The 11,236-nt window shown below is 58.6% G+C and overlaps 1 protein-coding gene across 2 annotated transcripts in view; it reads left to right on the top strand.

Annotated features, from left to right (window-relative positions):
* LOC113824822 (calcium-activated chloride channel regulator 1) overlaps positions 1 to 10,837 on the top strand; it is a 57,693-nt gene extending 46,856 nt beyond the window's left edge. For both annotated transcript variants that reach the window (XM_070115927.1, XM_070115926.1), the window contains exons 7-12: positions 4,114 to 4,414; positions 6,211 to 6,524; positions 6,788 to 6,909; positions 7,015 to 7,123; positions 7,228 to 8,350; positions 8,498 to 10,837. In XM_070115927.1, coding sequence (XP_069972028.1) covers positions 4,114 to 4,414; positions 6,211 to 6,524; positions 6,788 to 6,909; positions 7,015 to 7,123; positions 7,228 to 8,350; positions 8,498 to 9,990 — 3,462 coding nt within the window. In that variant the 3' untranslated portion in view covers positions 9,991 to 10,837. The remainder of the gene's footprint in view (positions 1 to 4,113; positions 4,415 to 6,210; positions 6,525 to 6,787; positions 6,910 to 7,014; positions 7,124 to 7,227; positions 8,351 to 8,497) is intronic.
* The last annotated feature ends 399 nt before the right edge of the window (positions 10,838 to 11,236 follow it).

The raw sequence follows: 11,236 nt of genomic DNA on the forward strand, positions 1-11,236 counted from the left end.
CGCTTGTAAATCCCGCTAAGCCCTGAGTGTATAAACAAGACGGTCTCCTCGGCCTCTAGCTCGTCCAGGCGGCGAGTCTACGAGGCCTTGCGTCCTCTCTCCTTCCGTCGCTCCTGCATGCGCGTTGGCCCTCCCGGGGGCGCCCATCCCCGTGAGCTCTCCCTCCATCCAACAACATATCCACCGCGGCCCGAGCACGCATTCCTCCGCAGAGCGAGGGCCTGTAATCACCCCCCCCTCTACCCCCATTTACAGTTTAATTACCTCGCCGAAACAAGCTCGCCCGGGGTCACCTCTGTACCTCACCCCCTTCCCTCTTCTCCTTGCCTTCTGCGCCGTCTTCCCCCTTCTCCCATCTCCCCTCTCTCCCACTGTCTGCGGAATTGGAGATGCCGACTGTTTTTGGGGAGAAGGGAGGGGGACGGGGGTGGGGGGGCAGCCGGGCAAAGGACGACAGGCGCGTAGGCGCGCCGACCCATCTCGAAGGCGACGAAGGGCGCGGTGCCCCACGCGGCCCCTCCCCCGCCCGAGACCGCATTCGAGGTCGTCCTTCACGAGGGCTCCGTTGCCGCTCCCAGTGGCGCTCTCGCGAGCACTTGGATCGCTTCTCTCAGTGGCTTCACTCTTGAGCTTCTTGCAGCGCACCAACTCATCCTTTTCCTGTGGTCGCTCGCTCCCTTCGGCATTTCCGACCGCTTCTGCTTCTCCTGCTGGCGCTCCTGCTGGCGCTCATGCTGGCGCTCATGCTGGAGCTCATCGTCACAGATTCTCAGAGGAAATGGTTTCAGGAAAAGGGAAATGGAGGGAAAGGGGAAACCCAGGAGCAGAAGGTGAACAGCGGCTTTGGAATCGTGTGATTGCGGTATCGCAGGAAATCACGCCAAGAGGGAGGAGGTAAGGATTGAAGGAGGGAAGGGGGGGGGGCAAGGGATTGAGCATTAGAAGCATGTGTCAAAAACAATCGTATCACAGACAGGTGTCAGGCCGCAGGTGTCACTGACAAGCCACAAATTCTTGTCTCTGCTCTCTCCCTCTCTCCCCCCTTCACCCCCTCTCTCCCTCCCTCCCTCCCTCCCTCCTATCCCTCCCATCCCTCCCATCCCTCCCTTCTCTACTCGTTCTTCTCCCAAATGCCCGCGGGCCCTCCTGCCCGAAGCGTGCCACAGGTCCTCGTACCTTGTCATATCTCTTCGCCCGAGAAGCGATCCCTTCCTGAGCGAAGATGAACGAAAAGAGAATAAGTGTTAAACCGCGAGATGCTACCGTTGGAGACGCGACTCTCGCCCTTATGCAGGGCCCCTCGCGAACCGCGCGTCGCCCCTCTCCTCTCCTCTGCCGCAGCTCCCTCCTCCCTCTCTCCTCTTCCTTCTCTCATCTTCGTATGACTCTTCCCTCTCTCCTCTTTCTTCTCTCTTTTTCCCTCTCTCATCTCTCTCTCCTCTTCCCTCTCTCATCTTCTCTCTCTCCTCTTCGTATGACTCTACCCTGTCTCCTCTCCTCACACACACACACACACACACACACACACACACACACACACACACACACACACACACACACACACACACACACACACACACACACACACATATTTACATACACACACACACACACACACACACACACACACACACACACACATATTTACACACACACACACACACACACACACACACACACACACACACACACACACACACACACACATATATATATATACATATATATATACACACACACACACACACACACACACACACACATATATATATATATATATATATATATATATATATATAATATGTGTGTGTGTGTGTGTGCGTGTGTATGTATGTATGTGCGTTAGTGTGTGCCCATTATGTTGTTTTTGTCAGCCATCATAATTTCTGCATATTTTCGTGGCGGTCAAGGCCCGCGGGCTTTACGTAAGTGAACTTTGTCCCAATGTTTATGGTTTTCGGCTTTTATTATTTATGGCGGGACAGGTAAACAAGGGCAATAAACCGCGGCCATAACTCACCTTAAACATGGTTTCTGATCCTATCTGCCGTGTCCCTTTGTGGCGGGCGTCGGGCAGCGTGCGTTTAGGAAAGTCTCCCCGGGGTAATGTGAAGGAGAACGGCCTCGTTTGGCTGGTCAGCTTCTGCATGGCCATGGGGCACCGAGAGGGACAGCATGGCCATGGGGCACCGAGAGGGACTGCATGGCCATGGGGCACCGAGAGGGACTGCATGGCCATGGGCACTGCGAGAGGGACTGCATGGCCATGGGGCACCGAGAGGGACTACATGGCCATGGGGCACCGAGAGGGACTACATGGCCATGGGGCACCGAGAGGGACAGCATGGCCATGGGGCACCGAGAGGGACTGCATGGCCATGGGGCACCGAGAGGGACTACATGGCCATGGGGCACCGAGAGGGACTGCATGGCCATGGGGCACCGAGAGGGACTGCATGGCCATGGGGCACCGAGAGGGACTACATGGCCATGGGGCACCGAGAGGGACAGCATGGCCATGGGGCACCGAGAGGGACTGCATGGCCATGGGGCACCGAGAGGGACTGCATGGCCATGGGCACTGCGAGAGGGACTGCATGGCCATGGGGCACCGAGAGGGACAGCATGGCCATGGGGCACCGAGAGGGACAGCATGGCCATGGGCACTGCGAGAGGGACTGCATGGCCATGGGCACTGCGAGAGGGACTGCATGGCCATGGGCACTGCGAGAGGGACTGCATGGCCATGGGCACTGCGAGAGGGACTGCATGGCCTTGGAAGAAAGAAAGAAAGACGACGTCAATCCGAGAAAATGTTTTCGTGAAAGGAATCCTACAGAATCGAATGCAGTCGAGATCGCTCTCTGAGGAGACGAGGTGAAGCAGCTTCGCCGAAGCTTCGCTCGGGACAAGGCTCCGGGCGATCCATTTGGAAAAAGGAACGAGACTGATCTCTGGAAGGCTCCGTCGCTCCCGCTCGCTCGCCTCGCCTCCCCGGGCGGTTCAAGTACTATTGTCTAGTAAATTGTGTTTATAATTAACGATAGAGATCTCTTTTTGCGTAATTGGATCGTATTTCGTTGAAGCAGAGGCAAGAGGCGAGGGTCGAGGGCGGCCGAGGAGAGGCGCGGTTCGGGAAGCCTTTACGCGCTGCTGATCCTCCTCCTCCTCCTTCTTTTCCTGTTCCTCCTCTGCCTTCTTCTTCTCCTCCTTTTCCTTTTTTTCTTTTCTTCTCCTCCTCTCCCTCTTTCTCCTCTTCCTCCTCCTCCTCCTCCTCTTCCTCCCTCCCCTTTTTCTTCTCCTCCTCCCCTTTCTCCTCCTCCTCCCCTTTCTCCTCCTCCTCCTCCCCTTTCTCCTCCTCCTCCTCCTCCTCCCCTTTCTCCTCCTCCTCCTCCCCTTTCTCCTCCTCCTCCTCCTCCCCTTTCTCCTCCTCCTCCTCCTCCCTCACCTCCCGTGGCAGGGGACGATTGACTATTCATTAGCGAAGGTTTCGGGCCAGGCTATGATTACTCTGCGGCCTAATGACTCCATATGTTAATTACTAGAAAACATTAGCCTTCCCGGAGCCGCGAGGGAGGGTGTCGAGCTGTGCCCTTGGAGGAGGGCCGAGAGTGCGGGTCCCGCAGCACAACTGGGGCTGCGCGTTCACTCTCCGAACAGGTTTTCTGTGACGTGTAAGTGTTCAGGTGTCCGCTGCCAAGAGCCGAATCGAAGCCGCGGGCGATGGACAATTACTCAGGCATTCGGACACCTCGGACACTCCCGCCCGAAGCCCCGACATTGAGCACGGGCTTAGGCTTAAGCGCCGCTCTGCCCGAAGACAATCCCGAACATACAATTTCCTCTCTGATCAGCCGTATCTTTCTCTTGGTTCTCGCTCGCTCCTGTGGCAGCTGAGGACGCTGCCCAGCCGGGAGCTCCTCTGGCTGCTGGATAGGCTGACGGAAGCACCACGTGCCGGCCGCCAGTGTCCGTGCTATCCAGTTAAAGTTGTTGTTTGAGAAACTAGTTGACATTAAAATAATCTGCCTCTTCAGAGAATGTTCTGTTATTGACCAAACTTTAGCCTGACATGACTTGAGTTCGCCTCTAACGTCTCTCTCTCTCCCGCAGCGCTCCGTCCGCGCCGCGTCCGCAGTGCTGTTCGCGGCGACTCGCGGCCGCGCGAGTTTCCGCGACGTGACGGTGTTGGTGCCGTCGTCGTGGGGCCCCTCGCCGCCGTGCCCTGCCCTGGGCACGCTGGGCGACGCGGCAGGAGAGAGCTGGGAGGCGGCGGACCTGCGCGTGAGCAAGGGGCGCCACCCCCAGCACGGCGCGCGCCCCTGGACGCTCCACTCCCGCGGCTGCGGCCACCGCGGCGACTACGTCTCGCTCGGACACCAAAGCCTCACGGCCAACGCGTCGACGCTCACAGGTAGGTCCTTGGCGAGGGAGATGCTACGTCGGCGCCTGCGCGCTGCGGCGTCTAGGGTCGCCCTCGGCGCTTACTCCTCCTTGCGCTTAGGCTGCCTCCTTCGGGGTCCTCCCCCTCGGCCTTCTCCGCCTCTCCTCCTGTGTCCCGCCCCCTCCCCCTTTCCGCCCTCCCCCTGCATGCCCCCCCCCCCTTTGGAAGCTAAGAACCGCAAGAATTTGTGATGACGCGAAATCGGCTCCTCATCTGCATAGGGCCTGCTTGGAGGAGGGGGGGGGGGGGCTTGATCCTTCCCTTCCGTCTTGAGTTTTTATTTTCTCTCGCCCTTGTTCTTCGTCTTTCTCTTTGCTGTTCATTCTTCGTTCTAATCATTTCGTCAATCTTCCTCATGGTCTGTTTCATTTTCTAGTTCCTTCATGTTATTCCTTATTCACTTTATTTCTCCTATTCCCTCCCCTTACCCTTCGTTCCATCCACATTCTATCCCTTTCTATTCCTTTCCTTTTTTCTACTCATACCATTTCCTCCCCTCTCCACTCCTATTCTCCTTTCTTCTCCTCTCCTCTCTTCTCCGTTTGCTCCCCCTGCCCTTCCAGAGAGATTAATAGATGTATATATATCCGCAAGCTATGTTTTGTGAGGAAATGTCAAGCCTTTAGGGGCTCCTTTGTGCGGGGGGGGGGGGGGGGCACAGGGCAGGAAGGGGGGGGGGCGAGGAGTGTCTCAGAGGAGGCGACGATCGCCGGCCTTTCTCGTCCGCTCGTCGGGTCGCGGTTCTTCTCCCCGTTTTCCTGTGATTTTCCTTATTCATTTGCCAAGTCCCTTTTCCTTGTATAAGAATAAGAACCAGAGAATGGTAATCTATAGAGAAGATATTGAGAAATGACCAAGAAAATAAATTAGGCAATAATGATCATGATATGGACATCGTCGATGAGGTGACGGGGGGCGGGGGGGGCAGCAAACGGGCGTCAAGAAGACAATGGAAGGCTCTGAAGACCCTCAATCAGGCCATGGGACGGGCGGGGGGGGGGGGGGGTCATGGCGATGTGTCCTCTCTATCTATCTATCTTTATTTTACTTTTCTGCTTTCTGGGCCTCTCTCATCTTTCGGAGATTGCATGAAAATGAATTGAGGAATAAAGGCGCATCTTTCTTGCGCTCACTACCGGTCTGCGGCGGCTGGTGGAGGGAAGGCGCCATTTTGTAACAGACGATGCGTGATTTCTTTTAGTTTCTTCCCCCCCCCCCCCCCCCATCCCCTCTCTCTCTTTCCTCCATGCGAACTCTTCTAATTCTTCCTCTTCATTTTGTTGACATTACTCCTCATCTTCCCTTTTCTTCCTCTGTTATGTCTTTTTCTTTAATGGTTTCATTTATGCCTCAGCCTTTCCCCTTTCTGCACACTGCGCTAGTCGTCTTCTTCATCACATCTTCCTTCCTCCCATTCGCCTTCCTGTGCAAGGCGAAGAGAGAGAGCACCCCCCCCCCCCGTCCCCATGTCCCCGGGTGTCGCGTGGCCGCCTATTACGGGCTACAAATGTGATGATTAGAAGAATGATTAGGTCGCCGAGCCCCGGGTGAAGGTGCGGGAGAGGGCCTTCTGAAGGGAAAGGGGAGGTGGGAGGGCTAAGAGGGGCGGGGGGGGGGGGCGGACCTGGCAATCAAAGCGTCAGGCTTGAAAGGATTCCTGAATTGGTGCCATTTTGAATGTCAGCTTGAGTTTACTCTGACTATCTGTCCCCTCTCTTCCCTCAAATCAATCCAAGAAACATATCTAACCCCCTCTTCCCCTGCAGGTCGGCAGCTGGCGCGGGCGTGGCTGGAGTACCGCTACGGCGTGTTCGAGGAGGCGGGCGCCCCCGGCAGCGCCGCCCACCCGCCGCACTACCGCGCCCCCGACGGCGCCTGGAAGCCCAACGTGTGCACCAACCTCCCCGCCGTCGCCGCCAACCCCGCCTGCGACCCCGCCAACCTCACGTGCCCGCTCAGCCTGACGAAGGACGCGGAGGAGCAAGTGGCGGCCGAATACGCAGGCGACGCAGACGAGAGGGCGAGGCGCAGCGTGCCCGGCGGAGTGACGTCCCTGATGGCTCTGACCGATGACCCTGCGGTACGTGAAAACCTTTTCCATCAGGCTAGTGTCGATATTGATATTCTTTATAAAGCCAGTTCAGCCCCGCTTGTCCCGAGGCGGCCGCGGCGGCGACACCTCTGGAGTCGCCGTCGCGCCGCCCTAGAGTTGATTTACTAGCTTTCTCAAGCGCGTCGCCACAATTGATTTTATGGCGACGTTTTTCTTCTCTTTCGCTGTCGAAAATGATTCCAATAAAAGATAAACCTTGAACCGCCCCCTGACCGAGCGTTCTCCCGCAGGTGACGCAGCTGTGCGACGAGGGCAGCCACGCCCGCGAGGCGCCCACGCGCCACAACCTCCTGTGCGGCGGCCGCTCCGTGTGGGAGGTGCTGAGGGCGAGTCCGGACTTCCAGAACAATCGGTAAGGATAGCAGTCAGGAAGCCCGCTCGGGAACGACCGAGACTGATACAATCTTTCACGCTCTGCGCTTTATCAATTTAAGTTCATTGGTGTTGTCTTCCTTAGGAACGCCGAAGAAGCGCCGACGGAAAGTGACGTCGCCTTCCGCTACGTGCGCGCGCAGCCGCCCAGGATCGTCCTGCTCATCGACGACACTGACGTCATGAACGTGCAGGTGAGTCGCTGTTGGTCACGTGACGCAGTGTTGTTGTTTCGTAGTCGTTGAGTTCCTCGTGTGCGCCTTCTGGCTTGAGCTGACTATCCTCTGTGCGTCCGCAGAAACGGTGGGAGTTCGTCCGCAAGGCCGTCCGCAAGGTGGTCACCTACGACGTCCCCGACGGCCACAGCGTCGGCCTCGTCGTGTTCGACTCCGCAGCGGCCACCAAGTACCCTCTGACGCGGCTGACGGACGGCGCCACGCGGGAGAAGGTAGGGTCGTCCCTCCCGCGGAACCCCTCTCGGGAGCCCCACCACAAGCGCTGCCTCCTGTGCGGCCTGCGGGAGGCCCTGCGGATGCTGCGGCAGGACAGCACAGGCAGTGGTGCAGGCCATGTAGTGCTGCTGACTGCTGGGGGAGGCGAACCCCTGGACGCGACCCGGACCAATGAGGCGTCTCACGCCCTGACGGCGGCCGGCGTCGTGCTGCACGCCATCGTGTACCCGCTGACCGAGAAGTACCCGACGCCGGGCGCCGGCCTCGAGACCGTGGCGGCGCTCAGCGGCGGCCGCACCTACATCGTGCCCGACCAGGGCATCGGCGCCGACTCCAAGCTCAGCATGTACTACAACCTGCTGGACTCTCTGTACACGGCGCTGGCCGGCGTGACGGGCCCGTCCGTGCTGCCGGTGAAGGTGCACGCGGCGGAGCACCCCGGGGGGCGCGTGGCCGTGTCCCAGGGCACCTTCGCGCTGGACCCGCACCTGGGCGCCGACACCGTCTTCGCCATCTTCTACTACCACGTGACCCACGTGGGGAACCTCATCCACCTGGTCAGCCCGCAGGGGCAGGTCATCGACACGGCCAACATGCAGAAGGAGGACGCCAACATCAACATGATCACCGTGAGGCTGGCGGAGGCGCAGGCCACGGCGGGCCAGTGGCACTACAAGGTGGAGAACAGGGCGGACTCGCACCAGGCGCTCTACGTGCAGGTCACCTCGCGCCCGCGCGCCCGCACAGGCGCCCCTCACGTGGCCGTGCGCGCCTGGACCAGCCACCCGCTGTCGCTGGTCAACGCCAGTGACATCTCCCGGCCGCTGGCGCTGTTCGCCGAGGCGAGGGTGGGCGCGGCCCCCGTGGAGGGCGCCAAGGTGACGGCCACCGTCACCCGCCTCGGCTACACGGACAACGGCACCAAGTATGAACCGGTCCAGGTCATCTTGCTCGACAACGGTCTCACAGGTATGTATGGCCACGTCTCTGTATGCATTTGGGCTCATCTTATGGTAATGGTTTCCAGCAGGTATTGCCTTGACCTGCAACATCTTAACTTGACACATAGTCACCCCCCCCCTCCCCATGCCCCGCTGACCCTCCGTTCCTCCTTAGGTCCCGACATGGCGCGCGCCGACGGCGTCTACTCCCGCTACGTGCCGGGCCTCGCCGCCGCCAAGTACAGCGTGCGGGTGGACGTGGAGGGCGAGGTCGAGGGCGAGCTGTTCACTCGCCACGTGCGGCTGGGCGTCGTGGACGTAGTGGGCGTCGTTCCCGCCCTCGACGTCCTTCCTCCCGCCCGCGTGGTGGACCTGCGGGCGTCCGTGCTGGCAGGCAGTGGCGGGCGCGTGGCCTTCAGCTGGACGGCTCCAGGAGGCGACCTGGACTACGGCGTGGCCGACCGCTACGTGGTGATGGCGTCCCGCATCCCCGCCCAGCTCCGCGAGGGCGGCGGCCGCATGCTGGAGGGCTGGCCGGCGCCCCTGCCCGCGCCCGCCCTGCAGCAGCACACTCTGCTCTGGCCGGACTTCGGCGTGGTGCACTACGTGGCGCTGTATGCGGTCGACGAGCAGGGCAACACGGGCGCCCTCAGCAACGTGGTAAGTGTGTTCGTGCCCGCGCCGCCCTCCACCACGCCCGCGCCCCCACCCTCGCGGCCTCCGGCGCCCCCCGCCAACACGTCGGCCGTGAGGGAGGGCGGCGCAGGCGAGCCTGTGCTGGCCGCCCTCGACACGCGCCAGCTGGCCGTGGTGTTCGGCTGCGTGGGCGGCTTCGTGGCCCTGGTGGCGCTCGTCGCCTGCTACTGCCTGGCCGCCCACCGACGCCAGCGCAGGTCGGCGCAGGCCAAGAAGGCGCACGAGGTGCACGAGGCCTACGCCGTGGCAGTGGCCACGCCCACCAAGCTGGGTCCGCCGCAGGACTTCCCCGACGGCGGCAAGGCCCCCGCCAAGGACGCCCTCGGCAAGGACTACATGAGCCCCGTGGAGTCGTGGTCGGCGTCGCAGCTGCTCAGCAGCCGCCACGACCCGAAGCGAGGCAGCCTGTCGGCGCGCTCCGACGGCGCCTCCGACCACAGCGAATCCACCAAGAAGAGCTACGGCGACTCCTCGGCCGCCCACGACTACTACGCGGACACGGGCGCGTACCCGTACCGCCACGACGCCTTCCTCGGCCACTACCCGGGCCCCGCCGACCAGTACCCCGCGCCCGCCGACCACTACCCGCCGCCCGCCCACGCCTACCCGACGCCCGCGGACGGATACCCCGCCCCCTCCGAGGGCTACCCGGCCACGCCCACAGACTTGTACCCGAGCGAGGGCTTCCCGGCGGAGGCGCGCCCCTACGTGAGCTCGCCGCCGTCCGAGTCCTTCCTGTCCGTCTCGTGCGAAATGCTGCCGCCCTCGCACGGCCCGCCGGCCTACGCCGCCTACCCGTCCTACGACGCCTCCCTCAGGTCCTCCACCTCCTCCAAGGTGCCGCCCCCCATCCCCCCCAAGCCCAAGCTGGTCTACACGCCCGAGCCCTACCTCTACGACGCCCGCGACGCCCCCGCGCCCGCGTCGCTCCTCGCCGCCGAGAAGAGGGTGCGGAACATCACGATGGTGTAGCGTGTGGCGGCGGCCACGTCGCTGCCTGTATATAGTATGGAGTTATACATGTATATAGAAATCAGCATCGGGTTTGAAAACGAGTCTTTGATATGACGAAGGTGAAGTGAATGAAGTTCGGCGAGATGTGATTTGGTTTCCATTTTCTAAGGAAAAAGAAATACACGAAGACCAGGTGAGCTGTGCGCATTTCCCCTGCAAGTGAGATTTCCGAAGGCCTTCTGACGTTTTCTCCTCAGAACAGAGAAATGCCCGTTAGGGGGCTCTTCCCGAGGCAGTGGAAGGACACGGGACATTGGAGTCGCATTTCGCTCATTCGAAAGGGAAGCAAAAGTGAAGCATTGTGAAAAGTTTGCTTCCAGCTAGAGAAGAAACTGGAAAAGGGACGAAAAAGCGAAACGGCCGTGACGAGGGCCGTTCCGGCTTATGGCGTCGAAAAAAGCAGTTGGTTTCACTTCGTCTTACTGGTCATTACCCTGCAGTACATGGCTCTTCGGGTGAAGCGTTCATGCCTGTGCGATATTTAGGCGGGGGGGGGGGGGGTAGCGTTATATATTCTTGGGTGCCAAATGTATAATAATCGTGTAAATAATGATGTCTGGTCAGCATGACGCTGCTGGACGGGCGCGTCCCAGGCCCCGCCGGGCTCGGTGTCCCTTGGACTTGCTCTTCGAACTTTATATATTTTGTTTAAATTCTGTATATAAAACGACCGGCAGTATTATGTGATATGTTCCCAAGAACTATATTTTGTATGAAATTCTCTTATGTACATTTATAAATATATTTCTGATGTTCATATATTTTTGTAAATAAATTGTTATCTCGTTAAAAGATTGAAATTATTCTCTCGAATTCATTTTTTACAACAAAAGGTCATCAATAATAGTGATAATAATTAATGATAATGAATGATGATGGCATGATTATATGAGAAATCGTTACAATGGTAATGGTAATAGTGGCAATTATAAAGAAAAGTGAAAGAAGTAAGACCGATAATGAATAGGTAGTAATAATCATTCCTCTCTCGAGGCAGGAGTCACATGCGACAAGAGGTCATTGAAACACGGACACACACACACTTGTTCATATATATATATACACATATGTACATACATACATACATATATATATATATATATATATATATATATATATATATATATATATATATATATATATATATATATATATATATAATGTATGTATGTACATATGTATGTATGTGTGTGTGCAGACACAC

The sequence above is a fragment of the Penaeus vannamei genome, chromosome 38 (genome assembly GCF_042767895.1).
Source record: "Penaeus vannamei isolate JL-2024 chromosome 38, ASM4276789v1, whole genome shotgun sequence".
Lineage (NCBI taxonomy): Eukaryota > Metazoa > Arthropoda > Malacostraca > Decapoda > Penaeidae > Penaeus > Penaeus vannamei.